At 37.5% G+C, this 12,791-nt stretch overlaps 1 protein-coding gene and 1 pseudogene across 2 annotated transcripts in view; both read right to left on the bottom strand.

The window, feature by feature from the left end:
• Window positions 1–12,791, bottom strand: part of SLC30A9 (solute carrier family 30 member 9) — a 97,717-nt gene that overhangs the window by 50,376 nt on the left and 34,550 nt on the right. For both annotated transcript variants that reach the window (XM_055246538.2, XM_063619840.1), the window contains exons 5-6: window positions 11,431–11,523; window positions 10,976–11,058 (exon numbers count right to left, since the gene is read on the bottom strand). In XM_055246538.2, coding sequence (XP_055102513.1) covers window positions 10,976–11,058; window positions 11,431–11,523 — 176 coding nt within the window. The remainder of the gene's footprint in view (window positions 1–10,975; window positions 11,059–11,430; window positions 11,524–12,791) is intronic.
• LOC134732796 (sodium/potassium-transporting ATPase subunit beta-1-like) lies at window positions 3,954–10,968 on the bottom strand (annotated as a pseudogene).

Here is a 12,791-nt window from a genome sequence, read left to right as displayed (position 1 = left end):
ATGATATTCTCTTTAGGACTATGTTAAATATGTGCTACTAGCTAACAGCAAAAATATTAAGTTATAAAAAATTTGGATTTGAAACCTGATTAAAAAATGGGGAGAGGATTTCAATAGACATTTCTCCAAAGATTATATAGAAACCACCAACAAGCATATGGAAAGATGCTCAACAACACTAATCATCAGAGAAATACATATGAAAACCATAATGAGATATCACCTCACATCCATTAGGATGGCTACTATTAAAAAAACAGGAAACAGAAAATAACAAGGATTGGCAATGTGTCAAAACTGGAACCTTTTTGCACTGATGGTAGGAATGTAAAATGGTGCAATTGCTATGAAAAAAATACGAAGGTTCCTAAAAAAAATTTTAACATAGAATTACCATATAATCCAGCAATCCTACTTCTGGAGACACGTCCAAAAGAATAGCAAAGTGGGGCCTCAAAAAGCTATTTACATGCCCATGTTCATAGCAGCAGTAGTCACAACAGTCAAGAGGTGAAGCAACCCAAATGTCCATGGACGGATGGATGAATGGATAAACAAAATGTGGTATATACATATGATGATGGAGTATTATTTAGCCTTGAAAAAGGAAATCCTGTCACATGCAACAACATGGGTAAACTTTGAGGACACTATGCTAAGTGAAATAAGCCCATCTCAAAAGGGCATACACTGTATGACTCCACTTATATGAGGTATCTGAAGTATTCAAATTAATAGAAACAAAAAGCAGAATGATGGTTGCCAGGGACCAGGGGGGTGGCAAGGAAATGGTGGGTAGTTATTTAATGGGTATAGTGTTTCAGTTTTGCAATATGAAAAACCTCTGAAGATCTGTTTCACAACAATGTGAATATACTTACACACTTATGAACCATACCTTTAAAAATGGTTAAGATGGTAAATTTTGGGCTATGTGTTTTTTTACCACAATAAAAAAGGAGGCAGGAAAGTCTGGATTTGCAATGAGATAAAGACAGTTTGGTAAGATTCTTTTCTCAATATTACCTTTATAAAAGTTAACTAAGCCTGATATAAAAACAAGTCCTTCATTTTTACCTCAAAGTTGAAAAATACGAGAGTATTTTTCTATTACTGTGTTTTCTCAAATTTTTGTATTACAAAAAATTCCTTTAACTTTTATTTACAAGGCTTCTCATGGTATCATTTTAATAGCAAAAGACTAGAAATGTCCTATGGGGGAATGATTGAATAAATTACAGTATATCAAAAAACAGAGTATTATAAAATAAATGAAGAAATGTCTTTACTGCTATGGCATAGTCCTCATGACAGAGTTAAGTAAAAAAAGCAAGAGCAGCTGGGCGCGGTGGCTCATGCCTGTAATCCCAGCACTTTGGGAGGCCAAGGTGGGCGGATCACAAGGTCAGATCATCGAGACCATCCTGGCTAACATGGTGAAACCCCATCTCTACTAAAAATACAAAAAATTAGCCAGGCATGTGGCATGCGCCTGTAGTCCCAGCTACTTGGGAGGCTGAGGCAGGAGAACTGCTTGAACCTGGGAGGTGGAGGTTGCAGTGAGCCAAGATCGTGCCACTGCACTCCAGCCTGGGCCACAGAGCGAGACTCTGTCTCAAAAAAAAAAAGCAAGAGCAGAAAGTATGTATAGTATGCCTTATTTATGAAATAAATACAAATGTGTATCTTTTTTTAAAATATTAAAAAAATGTTTAATACAAATGTGTATCTTTTTTTAAAAATATTATTTTTATTTTTAAATTTTTGGTAAGGAAAAGGGTCTTGCTAATGTTGCCCAGGCTGACGGTCTCAAACTCCTGGTCTCAAGTGATCCTCCCACCTCAGCCTCCCAAAGTCCTGGGATTATAGGCATGAGCCACGGAGCCTGGCTTTATTTTCTTATATTTTAAGTATTAAAAAAAAACCCAAAAACTTTAAAACAGTTACTTATACAGGAGAGAGGACTTAGAGTGGAAAGGACAGAGATGGAAGCTAAAGTTCTCTGAAATATCTGTTCTGTAGGTTTGACTAAGAAATCATGTAAATTTTTAGGCAATTATAAAATAAAAACAAAATTATTTTTAAAAATCAGAAGCAAAATGAAACAAATGAGCCTAACTGTATATCTACTGATGATATTTCTATATAGAAAAATTTTAAGTGACTTTAACACACAGAAATTGAACTATACATCTCTAGCGGCATATATATACTAAAGATACAAAGAAAAGCAAAGAAATCTTAAATTACATTGTTAGTATTAATACTGTTATTTGAAACTACACTTTATTCTCTATGTGTGTAGAGACATAGAATAAATCAAGTATGTAATTACTTTAACTTGATTTTATTTTCCAGTAAAAGGAAAAGTGGCTCCTTTTAGAAATAGTTGATTACCAACCCAGGACAGGAAACGTACAAGATGAGTCTGAAACATATTATTCCTGAAAGTAAGGACGCCATGATACTAGAGTTATGACAAAGGGACTTAGGAGCCAACTGAGGTGCTTCCATTGACCAACGTTAGGACAGTCTGAGCACTGCTACTTTGTTCTTTCCTTGCATATCTTCTTCTCCCTCCTCCTTGATCTTCCCATCCCACTGCTCCCCTCCTGGTAATGAACTCCTGTACTCTCAAGAAACTCTCTCCATCCCTTTTCTTCCTGAGTTATTGACCATAATTGTCTCACAATTTCCACTTTGAAATTTTGCCAACTCATCTGGAGAAGGAAATATTGTCATTTCTAAGCCTTGGTCCTGTGCAGAACTGAGATAGTCAAATAATTTAGAATCCTCCTAAATATTTATACGCCAAGGCTTCTGGTTACATCCTTCCAGTTTCATAACTTCTTTCCAGGTTACTAGTAACAAAAATAAATAAAATGGGGTGGAATCCTAAAGAAACCACTGAAATAGGGTTGGCAAACTTTTTTCGAAGAGGGCTGGTGACATGGTTTGGACCTGTGTCCCCATCCAAATCTCATGTCAAATTGAAATCCAATTGTTGGAGGTGGGGCCTGGTTGGGGGGTAACTGGGTCATGGGGGTGAATTCTCATGAACGATTTAGCAATATCCCTCTTGGTACTGTCCTCATGACAGGTTGAGTTCGTTCTCATGAGATCTGGTCATTTAAAAGTGTGAGGCACCTCCCCCATCTCTCTCTTGCTCCTGCTATATAAGATACCTGTTCCATCTTTGCCTTCTGCCAAGACTGGAAGCTTCCTGAGGCTCCCCAGAAGCTTCTATGCTTTCTGTACAGCCTGCAGAACTGTGAGCTAATTAAACCTCTTTTCTTTATAAATCACCCAGTCTCAGGTATTTCTTTACAGCAATGCGAGAACTGACTAAACAGCTAAATAGCAAATATTTTATTCTTTGGAGGCCAAGAGGTAATATAAAGGATATGATGAAGGTATAACAAGAAATAACTACAAATTTCCATGAAATTTTTTGACAAAATTTAAAATATAATAAAAATATGTGAGTGCAATTCTTTGTAATATGGGTCTACTAATGAGAAGAACAGAATTCTTTTGGGGGGGATAGGATAAAATATTTCACTTAATTGGGACTCAGTATTCCTTATCATCAAAATTAATTGCAAATGTTCATCTATTGATAATGATCTCATATTTTACTATTTCATATTCGAAATCTTATAGATAGGTACTGCCAAATGCTGATATAAATCTATAAACATGATTTTAAATAACTATACTCATTGCTTTGAAAGCATTTATAGAATTCTATGAAATTCTTGTTGATACTTGCCTTTTAGCATCTTGTTACATTGAGGACTAATCACTTCCAATTGAAGTCAGGAGAAAGCTGCTCAACTGCACTATTTAATGGATTTTGAAATATGTAAATTTCCTCTGCACTTGCATGGAAATCTGAAAAACACTTCTGGAACTATAGGTTGTGCTTGGAAAATATATCTGCTGCAGATGTCTTCTGTTTTTTTTTTCATGTATTCATTATTTTATTGTCCATTGTTTTAACTTGACTGAATACATAATCAACAAGAGCTCTGTACTCCTGGCAATTATTAGAACATGGACTTTGCATGGTAGAAAACATTTTACGCCAGTCTATGCGGTACTGCATTGCTTTTTATAAAGTTCAAAATAAAGATTTATTTTCAAACAAGTGACTCTGGTTTATTTCATACACTACACTTTTTCTTGCAGAAAAAAATAAAACTGTACAACTGCATAAATAAAAAATTCTTCCACCATGAAAATGGTTAAAACATTCACAAAGACACACCATCAGCATGTGATGCCTCCAGAAAGGAAAAAAGGAAAGTAAAAGAAAATGTACAAAGCAAATTTATTAGGCCTGTCACTAGCCAAAGTGATGGGCAAATCCAGATCTCAGACAGTTTTAGAACATACTAGAGGACAAGGGAAGAGATGTCAAGACAGCATTCAAAACAAGCACAACACAACCCATCACCTTTTTGTGTTTTTCTGCAGTATCACTTAAAATTTAAAGGGCAGTTCCCCCATGACAAACCCCTGTCCCAGTCCCAGGAAGAAAAAATAATAATAAAGTAAGACCTAACACCACAGGAAAAGACTATGGAGTATGCTAAAGATGCTCATTGATGGGCCATTATCTTTGAAAGAGCCAAAAAAGAAAAAGAAAAAGAAAAAAGAAAAAAGAAAGACCATGCCAGTTTTATTCCCATTGAATATTTACACCTTGGACAGCAAAACCTGCTCACATAAAGTACAAAACAGATACGATAAAACATGGCTTGAAAAAGGACGAGAGTATGCACCTATAGTACTATACGTTAAATAAAATATAGGAGGCAATACTTAGGAGCCAGAAACACTGCTTACAAGTCACTTATGGAATCATAATTTACAGTAAAAATGAGCACATCCCAAGGCTCAATTTTTCTTTTGTCACTTACAGTAGAATATTTTGTTGCTATTGCTACACTTTAGTTTACATTAATTACATTCTAACCGATTAAATGCAGAAAGCAAGTGTAAAGCATATAGATTACGCTTTAAGTATAGGTCCCATACGTATGACAGTCTGTTCAAGACTAATAGGCTTTTGTATCTTTTTTAAAACTTATTAAATGGCTAGTGGGAAAGATTTGTGCTTGTGATCAGCTCTTAACTTCAATTTTTACATCAAAGGATCCCTGAAAACCATCTTTCTCACTGTGCCCAATGTTCTCACCATACGCTTTACACTAGGCAAATTTCAGTGTCCATGGTGAGGCTGGTGAACTGTACAGCAAGCAGGGGCTGCAGGTATTTGGGCTGCAGGAGTTTGCCATAGTAGGGATAATTCTGCAGAGGAAAACCAAGGTAGGTGCCCAGTCCAAAATACTCCACATTTCCATCTTTATCCTTATCTTCGTCTCGCTAGCCAGTGCACTGAACAGGAAAGACAGATGCGTTATACTTCATCACTGGGTAAGTCTCCAAGACTCATTCTCGGGAGACGTAGGTTTGAAGCCTAGAACTCACTTGAGCTTTATAATAACACGTGGTTTGCCCTCTTTGTAGCCATAAGTTTCGTCATTTAATCCAGAGCAATTTCCCAGCCACTCAAGCTTGAATCTGCAGACCTTTCGCTCACCTCATTCATGATTAAAGTCTCCTCATTCTCTGGGTTCACTGGGCACATTGTCACAATTTTCAAAAATCATGTCATCCTTCTGGGCTGAACCTTTGTATTTTTCCAGGAACCTAACTACGTTCAGCATATATGCCTCACAGTGCTTGGGATCATTAGGATGAAAGGCAATTTCAGTCTGCTGGATCTGAGAAATCTGTGTTAATTCTGGTGGGGTCCTGATATGTGGTCCTGATATGTGGGTTTAAATTCACTGATGGTGAGCAGCACCACTTGGATGATTCCGATGAAGATGCCAGTCAGGCAGCCATAAAATATTATGTAGAATAGAAGGATCTTAAACGAACTGCCACTTGTCCTGCCTAAAAACTCCTTCTTCTCTGAGTTCCAGATGAATTTCTTCCAACTGCCCTCCTCATTGGCTTTCCTGCAGGCCATGGCAACAGTGGGTCAGCAGTTGCCGCAGTGGGAAGGGTGGGTGGCTTCAGGGCACGCCCTGGTGTTCTCTGAGGTGTTGCTCATTGTCTCTGGCCTGGCTCTCCGCAGACAGGACACAACACTGCCACTGCAGATCTGAGTGCTTCTGTTAAACTTTTAACAGCATGGGAAGTACATAAAGCTGACTGACATTACTTTGATTCAAACAATGAATCTACTGTTGAAATGACTTTACAGCAGAGTAAGTTTTGTATTTAAGCACTGTTTTCCCCTGTAATTTTACACTGAATGCATTAAGAAACATAACGTCTGCAGCAAAAGCTAATTTTCTAAGCCATTCAGTGTTTGATAATAGTGGTTGACAGGTGGGTCTTCTTATTCAGAAAAATTTCCATTTTGAATTTTTGAATCCTGAGCTCAAAAAATGGCAGTAAAACTGCTAAACCAATGAAATGCAGTGTAGAACAAGTCAGGATAATCAGCTTCTATTTCTTTCAGTGGTTAAGTCCACAAGTTCAAAGGTGATACTACTGGTTCAATAGCAAACGAGATTTAAGTATTTTCCACAAAGTTCCTACTCATGACAAATATTTTCTGCGAAGTATCTACTGATGAAAAGGCTTTAAACATCTATGTTTTCACAAACTTTATAAATCTGTCCAACTAAGGCTTTTTCTGCTCCACACGTATTTTTACCACCATCATCTATATAAGACATCTTAGCAGATTCCACATCAGGTTTACTGAATTAGTATTTTCACATCTTCTTTGAAAATATTCTCACGTGGCTGGGCGCAGTGGCTCATGCCTATAATCCCAGCACTTTGAGAGGACGAGGAGGGAGGATCACAAGGTCAGGAGATGGAGACCATCCTGGCTAACATGGTGAAACCCCGTCTCTACTAAAAATACAAAAAAAATTAGCCGGGCGTGGTAGCACGCACCTGTAATCCCAGCTACTCGGGAGGCTGAGGCAGGGGAATCACTTGAACCCGGGAGGCAGAGGTTGCAGTGAGCTGAGATCATGCCACTGCACTCCTGCCTGGTGACAGAGTGAGACTCCGTCTCAAAAAAAAAAAAAAATTCTTGCCTGTGGTTGTTCCACACAGACTACTCACAAAGGGTAATTCTTCAGTCTCTTCAAACTCAGCACTCACTCCTCAAATAGTATTGGTACATAGGTCAACTTATCAAGAGCCAAGGAATATCATTCAAAAGCATTTGCCTTGCTTTTTAATTGACTACTGATGTCTGTCCCCAGTGTCCTCAACTCTTGAAGCAACTAGTCTTGCCTAAAGACTACTAGTCCTGGATACATTTCTTCAGCTGCTCAAATTAAACAGGACTTAATTTACTCACCATTAGAAAACCACTTTCTTACGGCTTTTAACAGCCATACAAGGCAAAACTTATTAACTTCTCAAACCCCAAGCAAGTGCAGTCCCTTTCTAATACTAATAAAAATCAGTGTCATTGATAAGAAGTATGAACACTAAAAAATAAATTGTTCTATCAAACCAGAAAGGGAATGGCAGCAATGATATTCTTCTGAGAAACCTCACGATGCTCAATAAAATCTGTTAGTCGTTTAACAGATAACAATAAAGTCAGCCTGATTATCAAAGAAAAATATGTATACATATTTCATAAATACTAGCACATCGATCTCTACTTTAATCCTGATACATTACCATATGTAAGTGCCCAAGAGTAAAAGGACTATACAACTGCATTGGCAATATCTAATTCCCCAATGGAATATGCCCTATCTGACTGTATCCTGTATTAGTACCTGTATTACCTATAAAGAAACTCAATGAAAACCATTAACTGCATAGTACACCAGAATTTCCAGGACTATCTGTCCCCAGTATGTATTTCTTCCATTGAAAGTAAATACTTCACTTCTGTTAATTTAAGTGCAGCCCTCTTTATAATATCTGTGGATAGTCAGCTAGGCACGGTGGCACACACCTGTAGTCCTGACTACTCAGGAAGCTGAGGCAGGAGGATCACTTGAGCCCAGGAGTTCAAGGCTATAATTCACTATGATTGCACCTGAGAATAGCCACTGTATTCCAGCCTGGGCAACATAGTGAGACTTCATCTCTTAAAAAAAAAGATAATCGCCAGGCCCGGTGGCTCACACCTGTAATTCCAGCACTTTGGGAGGCTGAGGTGGGTGGATCACGAGGTCAGGAGATCGAGACCATGGTGAAACCCTGTCTCTACTAAAAATACAAAAAATTAGTTGGGTGCAGTGGCGGGCGCCTGTAGTCCTAGCTACTTGGGAGGCTGAGGCAGGAAAATGGCATGAACCCAGAAGGCGGAGCTTGCAGTGATCTGAGATTGCGCCACTGCACTCCAGCCTGGGTGACAGAGCCAGACTCTGTCTCGAAAAAATAAAATAAAATAAAATAAAAATAATCAACAACTTTTTCTGAGGCCAAAAATCCTTTGATACTAGGATTCACTGTCTCCTTCAAACTTTTGAAAATGCCAAACCCATGATTTAAAGAACTTGGATTTTACAACAAAAACTATACTTATTCAACATCTAGATGATTTAATATTATATATTCCAGGTCACAAGAATCTCAAATATACTCCTTATTCCTCCTGACTAGATTAGCTGAAAAGAGACATACCATTTTCAATTTTGTCAAGAAAAGGAATCATCCGGTGAAACCCTGTCTCTACTAAAAATATAAAAAAATTAGCCGGGTGTGGTGGCAGGTGCCTGTAGTCCCAGCTACTCGGGAAGCTGAGGCAGGAGAATGGCGTAAACCCGGGAGGCGGAGCTTGCAGTGAGCCAAGATTGCGCCACTGCACTCCAGCCTGGGCGACAGAGCGAGACTCCGTCTCAAAAAAAAAAAAAAGAAAAAGAAAAAAGAAAAGGAATCATTAACAGAAGGTCAATCACTTTCTTTGTCAGAATTAAAGCTATTTGAGAACATCCTAGACCTTCAACCAAAGGGCAAATGAGAGGATTATTAAGACTGACAGCTTACTACAGGCAATGGATAGTTAACTTTTCTAAAACAGTTCAACCATCACCATCACATGAACTGACTAAAACAAACATCCTGACATTTTAATATATACTGGAATATTTATAAATAAAATGATATAATGTCTGGACCTGGTTTCAAAGTAATCCAGTAGAGTGAAGGTTAGTGAGAGGGATATACATTAAACAAGGCTGGCCATGTGTTGGTAGCTGTAAAGCCAGATGATGGGCATTAAAAGGTTATTATACTTTTCTCTGCACTTCTGAATATGTTTGAAATTTCCCTACTAAAAAGAGGGGAAACCAAATTTCAAGATAGACTGTTAGAAAATATTTAGAACATATGAAACTAACTTGGTTAGATTTTGGTTAAAATCCACCAAAAACTTATTTAAATCAATTTTAAGAGACACACAATCTAATAGAAAAGTGAACAAAACATATAAAAATTATTACAGAAGAACTAAGAAAAACCAATATACATAGAAGATAACCTCAGTGGTAGTCAAGATATTCAAAATTAAATGAGGTACCATCTGTTGCCCATCAAATACACAAAAAAGTTAAAATCTTGTTAATATCCAGCATGGGCAAGGGTATGAAAAAATAGTCACTCTCATACACTGTGATTGTAAAAGTAAATTGGTACCATATTTCCTTCAGAGAGTAATTCTTTAGGATCTATCAAATTTTTAAATGCCTATGCCATTTGATCCTAAAATTATATTAACACTCAATCCTATGTAAATATTCACAATTATCTCATGTTAAAAAAATAAAAATATTTACTGATGTATTCTTTCTAACAGTGAAAAACTGAAGAACATAAATCTTGCTACATCCATACAATGGGGTACTATACAACTGTTAAAAAAGAATGAGGTAGATTTCTATATGTAGATATGGAAAACCGTTATGATTATACCACTATCTATAAAGAGCAAGATGTACAACAATATGTATGGTATCCTCCCATTTATGTCTATGTTGCCCAGGGTGGTCTCAAACTCCTGGGCTCAAGTGATCCTCCCACCTCAGCCTCCTGAGTAGCTGGGATTACAGGCAAGTAGCTGGGACTATAGACATGTGCCACCACACCTGGCTCCTAAGAGTCTTACTTGCATATACATTTCAAACACCAAGCACAGCTTCTTGCTCATAGCGGGTATTGGATAAATATCTGCTGAATTAATTAACGTAGTTGAGTTAATAGACCTTTCTGTAAAAAAGCAACTGATATGATTTGGCTCTGTGTCCCCACCCAAATCTCATCTCAAATTATAATAGCCATAATCCCCATGTGCCGAGGACAGGCCATGGTGGGAGGTGACTGCATCATGGGGACGGTCTCCCCCATACTGTTCTCATGATACTGAGTTCTCGAGATCTGATGGTTTTATAAGTGTTTGACAGTTCCTCCTACACACACGCTGTCTGTCGCCTGACATCATGCTAAGACACACCTGCTTCCCCTTGCACCATGATTGTATGCTTCCTGAGGCCTCTCCAGCCATGCGGAACCGTGAGTCAGTTAAATCTCCTTTGTTTATAAACAACCAGTCTTGGGTAGTATCTTTATAGCAGTGTGAAAACAGACTAATACAGCAATTACTTCCTATTCTATCACTTTTATAACAAGTATAATCTTTAAATCAGATAAGTTTCGATAGTTATATGTCTTATAAAAATGATAAATTGTAGCTTCTCTTCCTCTCATCATCTTCAAAAAGCTATACGGGAGAAAACAAAAACACAGTTCCTGTTTTTGTGAAATAATTGAATCCCAAAACGGAAACTAGCATTTGCTGGAAGCAACAGAGCCTAGGCCAACAGGTATGCTAGCACTAGAGAGTTCTTACAGATACAGTTCTCACCTACAAGTTATTTTTCAACTAACTTGACTTTAAATTGAATATACTTACTTTCTCTGTACTCTATTTCTGCTTCCTTACGCAATTTTTTCTCTCTGGCAAGAGCTTCAGGGCTTCCCCAAACTTCCAAAGATCTGTGCATACACACATGGTCACCACAATGAACAATTTTAATGACTTTATTGACATCGCATTTAAATCTAAATTCTCTAATGAGAATCTTACAACAAAGCGTAAGGTGCTTTCGGAGAAACATAAAGGACTTAAGGAACTTTTCCAAATGAAATCTAAACAATTAGAGTAAATTCAACAGCTAATTTTCTTACACATTATGACATATATTTAGTTAAGGAGTACATATTAGTAACTCACAAATAAGCAAATTTGCAAATACAAAAATACTGTTTTTAAAAAGTCATTTTAAAAATTCTGACTCTGTCTAAAATGTATTTTTATTAATCCAAAATTTGGCTTGCACTTTTATTCTGAAAGAACTATGTTCTTACTTTGCCTCCACATCTGATCTCAAGTATACAGTGAAAGACTCAGTATCTTCATGGGGACTTCGTCGTCTGATTTTTCGAAGTTGTTCTAGATCACTAGAGAAAGAAACATGTTGAATTTATGCAGACAAAGTGCATATAGTTTATATACTTAAAGAGGATTACTAAGGGCAGATAAAAGCAACAACACTGATCCCCATCTTAGAGGAATATAGATGGGAATGGCTTTTAAAGATCAGTTTAAAGATGACATTTTGTATACAAAAAACAGAGACAGTGAAAAAAAATTACTCTTGATGCTCAGTGTAGACACCACAACATAATATGTAGAGATTCAATTCCCTCACCAGTGCTTGTATTTTTATCTGCTATGGGCACACCACTGCCATCTCTAATATATGGGGAAAAAAAGTGAAAAGTTAGGTAATGCGTGGTTGCTCACTCCCAGCACTTTGGGAGGCTGAGGTGGGTGGATCATCTGAGGTCAGGAGTTCGAGACCAGCCTGGTCAACATGGTGAAACCCCATCTCTACTAAAAAAATACAAAAATTAGCTGGGTGTGGTGGTGTCTGCCTGTAGTCCCAGTTACACAGGAGGCTGAGGCAGGAGAATCACTTGAACCCGGGAGGCAGACGTTACAGTGAGCCAAGATCACGCCACTGTACTTCAGCCTGGGAGATAAAGCAAAAAAAAAAAAAAGTGAAAAATAGGCAAGGTGCAGTAGCTCACACCTGTAATCCCAGCACTTTGGGAGGCTGAGGTGGGTGGATCATTTGATGTCAGGAGTTTGAGACTAGCCTGTGCAACCTGCAAAACCCCATCTCTACAAACAATACAAAAAATTAGCCAGGTGTGGTGGTGCACAGCTGTCGTCTCAGCTACTCAGGAGGCTGAGGTGGAAGAATCACTGGAGCCTAGGGAGGTAGAGGCTGCAGTAAGCCATGACTGTGCCACTGCACTCCAGCCTGGGCAGCAGAGTGAGACCCCGTCTCAAAAAAAAAACCAAAAAAAAAAAAATGAAAAGAAGAAAGAACATGGATTAGAATATCATCCTTCTACTTCTAAGAATCTAAGTTAAAAATTTACAGTCATTATTTGTTTATATGTAGATTAATACTAAGTGGTAATATCCATTCAAAGGTATGACATCATAAAGAGTATATGCCAATTACAAGTTATTTATTTTCCTTTCTCTTAAATTCTGAAAGGCTTATATATTCATCAAGTCACTGCTAAATAGTCATTCTATATTTAATCATGGATCTTCCTATGGAAATTTTGTTAAAGCAATGAAACAATCTATAAATAAAAAGTCTGTGACTATGTAATGTTATCAAGTTCTAGAAATTAAACCTAGATTTAAA

This window comes from Symphalangus syndactylus, chromosome 16, assembly GCF_028878055.3.
Source record: "Symphalangus syndactylus isolate Jambi chromosome 16, NHGRI_mSymSyn1-v2.1_pri, whole genome shotgun sequence".
NCBI lineage: Eukaryota > Metazoa > Chordata > Mammalia > Primates > Hylobatidae > Symphalangus > Symphalangus syndactylus.
Note: the sequence above shows the minus strand (reverse complement) of the source record. Positions and strands in the feature narration are given on the sequence as shown.